General features: G+C 40.4%; 1 protein-coding gene across 1 annotated transcript; it reads left to right on the top strand.

The window, feature by feature from the left end:
- Positions 1-1,457: 1,457 nt before the first annotated feature.
- Positions 1,458-3,390, top strand: foxd3 (forkhead box D3). Its single transcript, XM_071346257.1, has one exon. The coding sequence runs from the start codon at positions 1,827-1,829 to the stop codon at positions 2,919-2,921; it is 1,095 nt and encodes a 364-aa protein (XP_071202358.1). The 5' UTR covers positions 1,458-1,826; the 3' UTR covers positions 2,922-3,390.
- The last annotated feature ends 2,605 nt before the right edge of the window (positions 3,391-5,995 follow it).

Genomic DNA, 5,995 nt, shown 5'->3' with positions numbered 1-5,995 from the left:
AATGTAGGCCTAATTGAGTTATTATAATAGTTGTATTTGTTGACCTAAATAAAGATGATGTGATCTACATAATAGTGTTTATAAGCAAATAATCGAAGTATTTGTGGTGGTGTCTGAGGGAGTTGTGGTTAGTGGTAGCGAAATCCTCACAGTACAATGCCAATGTGCACAGATTGCTGTTTAGCTTTACAATGGAGACCAGAAGAGGAGCTTTGAACTGAGCAAAATAGAACTTGTCATGGTTAACTGCTACTCCGTTCCCATTGTAAAGTAATTTACACATTTTTGTTAGTTCTAATAGAGGGGTGGTAAGAATAATTGCTTCTGTTGTCAATTAAAATATATTTTCATTACGACAGGAGGTGTTTCAGACGGAATCAATAGGAAGTTATATTGCTTTGTGGCACATATATAGAGAATCTAAAATAGGAAGATACTCCTGTTTTATTTATTCACAACAAAGCAGCGGCAGCTTTTGTAAATTAGCAATGAACATGTCCTATTTTAAATAGATAAACAGTGCTATGTGTCTGCCCGACCATCATCAGCCTATTTGCAGGCTATTATCAGAGCAGGGATGGTAATGATACTTCTCCTGACCCCCTCCACTCCACTCCACTACAATGACATCGGACAACATTTCTCACACAACACAGGAAACGTTTAGACTTCTGTATTCGTTTCTACATCCTTTCTTGTGAACAGCCCACATACACCGCGCACCTTCATGGTTGTGAATGGGGCCTTTGCATTCACCCGGTCCCGCATTTCCTACTTTTTCATATGCTAACACATGCAATGATTAGGTCGTTAACACCTCTGGCAAAACCCGTTGACAATTATTTATTTATTCTTTTCCATGGTTGTTTTCAGTATCCTTCTCACCTTCGACAAATCCACGGAATCAATCGTTTGAATATAGCCTTACATTCCATGGTGAAATTTGCACAATCCATCGTGAAATTTAAACGAGATTTTTGTTAGTATAATAGTAAAAAAATAATACTAAGTAGGCTCTGTCTTTCACCAAAAGGTCTTATGCTTAAAGTAAGAATTACACGTAAAGTCATTTGGGTATGGAGAAGGCAACTAAGAATTATAGACTCTATTTTCCAATTTAATAAAAAGGATTATATCCCATCCAACATAAAGACGAGCACACAATAATAACTAGAAGATATTCAATTAACTTAGCTGTCGACGTTTTCATTCAGCCGCTTTCAACACAAGCAATTTGTTTAAGCAAAGTTAAGATTTGGTTTTAGTGCAGCCGGGAGATATAATGCGCATCAGATCTTTCAATCATGTAGGCCACTTCCCCCCCCCCCCCCCCCCCCCCCACTACTGTTAAATGGTCTATGACGGACGAACACAGACAGGAAGTAGTGGAAAGCAGCATTACTGTTGTCCCTTTGTTGACAAATCCATGAAACAACTTCAGTTTGCATGGTTTAGCAGGGGGACGTCTGACGTCACCCAATCACGTGGCGGCACTGATAGTATATCTTAAACTGGAAAAGTAATCTATCAGACAGTCCTTAAAACCGGCTTTAAAAGCATGTGTCATTTTGACTTCGCACTCTTAAACCACTCTTACTAGGAAATAGCGATCGTAGGACATCGAGGCGTGAAGCGCACACACCAAAACCCTTAAGAAGACTACAGTGCTACTTGACTGGAGAAATATTTTCTGAAGTTTAAGTTTCTCTGGCAGGCCGGTCTGACCTGCATTTAGAATCCGGCGACATCCGATCTGACGGCAACGGACGGGCCGCGCGCGCACCCTCACCTAGATCCCTGGTTGTTCTTCGGTAAAGTAAGCTGTGATGACCCTGTCTGGTGGCAACAGTGCCAACGACATGTCCGGTCAGACGGTGCTCACTGCCGAGGATGTGGATATCGACGTGGTCGGCGAAGGCGATGAGGGAATGGAGCGAGACAGCGACTGCGACAGCCAGGGGGGCATGCACGACCGCTCGGAGGAGGTGGAGGAGATAGAAGTGAAGGACAGGTCCGGGAGTCCCTGCGAGAGCGCCGGGGAGGGAGAGACCAAAGCGGACGGCACTGAGAGCGCGTCGGGTGCCATGAGCAGCAAGCCGAAAAACAGTCTAGTGAAGCCCCCCTACTCCTACATTGCGCTCATCACCATGTCGATACTCCAGAGCCCGCAGAAGAAACTCACACTCAGCGGGATCTGCGAGTTTATCAGCAGCCGGTTCCCGTACTACCGAGAGAAGTTTCCAGCCTGGCAGAACTCCATCCGCCACAACCTGTCGCTGAACGACTGCTTCGTGAAAATCCCCCGGGAGCCGGGCAACCCTGGTAAGGGCAACTACTGGACCTTGGACCCCCAGTCGGAAGATATGTTTGACAACGGCAGCTTCCTCAGGAGAAGGAAACGATTCAAGAGGCACCAGCCAGACATTCTCAGGGATCAGACAGCCCTCATGATGCAAAGTTTTGGGGCTTACAGTATTGGGAATCCTTACGGACGTCACTATGGAATTCACCCAGCCTACACCCATCCAGCGGGGATGTACCCTTACATGCACCCAGTAGGTCCTATGCTTCCCCCGACTGTCCCTCTCTTGTCCTCCGCTGAGCTGAACAGAAAAGCCTTCAACTCTCAGCTCAGCCCCAGCCTACAGATGCAGCTGAACAGTCTGAGCACCGCGTCTATGATAAAGTCCGAGCCCTCCAGTAGACCGTCTTTCAGTATAGAAAACATCATCGGGGTATCCACTTCCTCGAGTGCACAGACTTTCATGCGGCCTCCGGTGACTGTTCAGTCGGCGTTGTTGAGCGCACATGGCCTAACCAGGACAACAGCAGCTATTGCACCAATTCTTAGCATGCCATCTAATATCATGTCGGGACAGTTTTTACCCTCAGTAACGGCAGTGTCCAAATGGCCTCAATAGTCTCAATAAAATACTCACTTTTCTAGAGACTTGGGGGGGAAGACTGTACAGCACGAAATAGGCATGCAGCACTGGACGATGTCCACCAATCTGTAGCCATGTAAAGACTAAACAAAGAGACAACAGCAAAGGAATGCTATCTGTACAGGTAATATTTGTACATATTTGTAAAACTAAATACTTTTACTTGTTTGACTTTTACTTATTTTATTTCGTTGTTTGTAGTTATAGACGAGCTTTCCTGATATTATTTTATATTTGATTTTGTAACTGGTAGCTAGCTCACTGTTAGTTTAAAAATAATCAACACTTTTGCTTTGATTTTTCATACATGATACAACATGTTCTTATTCTAAGTCTGGACAAATGGTCTGTTTATAAATTGAAATATATGTATTCTATGTATCTCTATTGTGTTGTAAACTGGAATAATTTGTTAATAAATCTAAAGAAAGAAGCATTAGCAGTATTCATTTTCTTTGTGTAGTTTTTGAAATGTCTGATAGGTCTGCTTTGTGATATTTATTGAAACGTCTCTAATTGAAACCATTTTAATAGTAGGAAATAATCGGTTCCTGGGATATGACAAAATATCAGTACAGGTTTTATAAACAAATAGGTATAAATGTTACCACATTAAACAATCAAAACGAGATTACAAACCAGGTGCATTTAATTTAAGGCCAATAATAAAGGTAGGCCTCTGAAACTCGAAACTTTAACATTTTTATTGCTACGACAATTAAGTGAGAGTGTAATGACGTGTTTATTACCGCGAGCAAGTAATGAATGAATCAACTGAAACACAGGTTATTTCCCATAGACTTAGTTCAAATGTAATATCTCTTAATATAACATATGGCTATTGATATTACAAATTAGGAAATGTTTACTTTAGTTTAATATCAATTCATTATAACATTTTAATTTACAGTTACATTCAACTGTTTTAAAGTTATTTTGTTGTTTATTATGATATAGTCTTGTTATCATTTGGCATGACAATAACTAGGCTACATCATTATAGCCGTTTTCTGCTAGTACCTTATGAAGGCTTATTTACAGATGTCAAAACAATTAAATATGTTTTATTTTGAATACCATATAGGCCTAAATACTAATCAGGAATTGGGCTACTTATAGGTCACAGAATGCAGGATTCTGCCTCGTTATTTTAACTACAGACAAAACTTAAAAACAAACATGAAATCATTAGAACTGGTATGAAAATTATTTTGGTGGATCAAAATAGTAAAACATTTTATTATCAATAAGCTGTTACTAATGTTTTCACTAACATTACTAACATGAAAATGAGAGTGGATTCACTCATGAGAAATGTTAGATGCAGTGCAGATGCTCTTTAGCCTAACTGGTAAATGCCGAGACATGGTATCGTATTACAAGAGAAACCGAGGAGATATAAAATATGTTTGCATGTTGTTACTAGAAAAGTAACACTTAGTTTCACAGTTGTGTCTGGCTAATCAGTTTTACACAAACAGCAAATGGTCGATGGTGTGTGTGACCGGTGGCGATGCACAGGGGCTAGGGGGCTATTTTTAACTGATACTCATGTGAACAGAGAAAGGACTCTCTTCTTGAATTCACTTTCAGTCTGAAGAAGCTGCCGAGGCAGTGCTTCTCAATGACACTGGATAACCGGGCGCCCATTCTACGACTGGCTCCTTATTCCTTCACATGAGACTACATTTTTATGCGCATTGCTCCGATGCCTAGTGTCAAAGCACAGTTTGATATCACATACCGCCGGTGATTTACAGGACTTAGTGATGCAGGGGCTTCTCTTTTAAATAAAGCCCAGACATAGATCTAATATGATGGCATATAAGCATTTATAGCCAGGCCTACTGGCGTGCGAGGACAAATAATGAATTGAAATGTAGACCTTCGGGCTTCTTTGTGGGGGGAGATTTGTAAAGGGAGCTAGGCGTTCACTTCGATAGGATGTTGATCCCATAATATCTTAATGCAATGTCTAATCGAAATGTGAATAAATGCTGCTTATCAACCGACGGTTGTTCATTAAAATGTTAACATAATTTTGAATTGCCAAGCTGGTTATTTTCCAACAAAACTATGACTAACAAATGCGTCTATATGTGTCTCATAATTACTACCATAATCTCTTTTATGTCTTAGGTAAAAGCAATACATGATAATTGAGTAGACATTATAACATTTGCTCTCTAGCAAAACAAAAACATCTGAGAAAATATATGCCATGCAATTACGGTATTAGTTTGTTAAGAATATAGCTTTATTCAATGGAGACATTCTGTTCAAACATTCTGTTAATTTACTGTTCAAACAATGTAATGTAGCCCACAATAACACACACATAACCGTGTAACAGCAATGACTTGTGAAAATCGCTAGGTGGCGTTTATTGACACCTTTATTCTTGTGCAAAGCGATTTAAACAGAAACATAAGGCCTTTTCCTTCCAGGAGCATTACATGGGTGACTATCATACATCTGTTGGCGTAAGTGGGCTAATACTGAGTGGTTTGGGTCGATCTTATTTATCTTGAAGTAAGGACACTGTGAAATTGTTTAGATTCAACGGGTTTTAATTGTGTGTCTATTTTAGGGGCAGCTGGTGGGAAAGAGTTGACTCTTTAACAAGTGCAAGGTTATAATAGATCCCTGCTTTTAATATACCTGACGTCAAGTAATAACCTTCGATGGGTATTGCAACTGTGGACATCCGGAGCTCCTCGAGTTATTACCTAGGTAGCCTATCAAGTTCTGCATATTCACAGAGACACACTGACGGGGCTGCAAACTCATTTTGACATATCACAATCCTCAAAGTAATTGGCTGCATAATGTAAGCCTAAATATTAGGACAAAGTTGATACCTTTACATTGTACAGTCTCAAGTTGCTTGGACGGACTGCTGTGTAGGATTTGTAAGTCGTTTCATATTGTGACCAAAGACGGAATTGCCTTTCCCATAATACATTATTTGAAATGGAACGAAATGGGAGCCCATATGAAGGTGGGCTATTTTGACTTGAAATAAGACAAAAAACAAACAAGCATAGCCT

This window comes from Salvelinus alpinus, chromosome 16, assembly GCF_045679555.1.
Source record: "Salvelinus alpinus chromosome 16, SLU_Salpinus.1, whole genome shotgun sequence".
NCBI lineage: Eukaryota > Metazoa > Chordata > Actinopteri > Salmoniformes > Salmonidae > Salvelinus > Salvelinus alpinus.
This window is presented reverse-complemented; position numbering and strand designations above follow the sequence as displayed.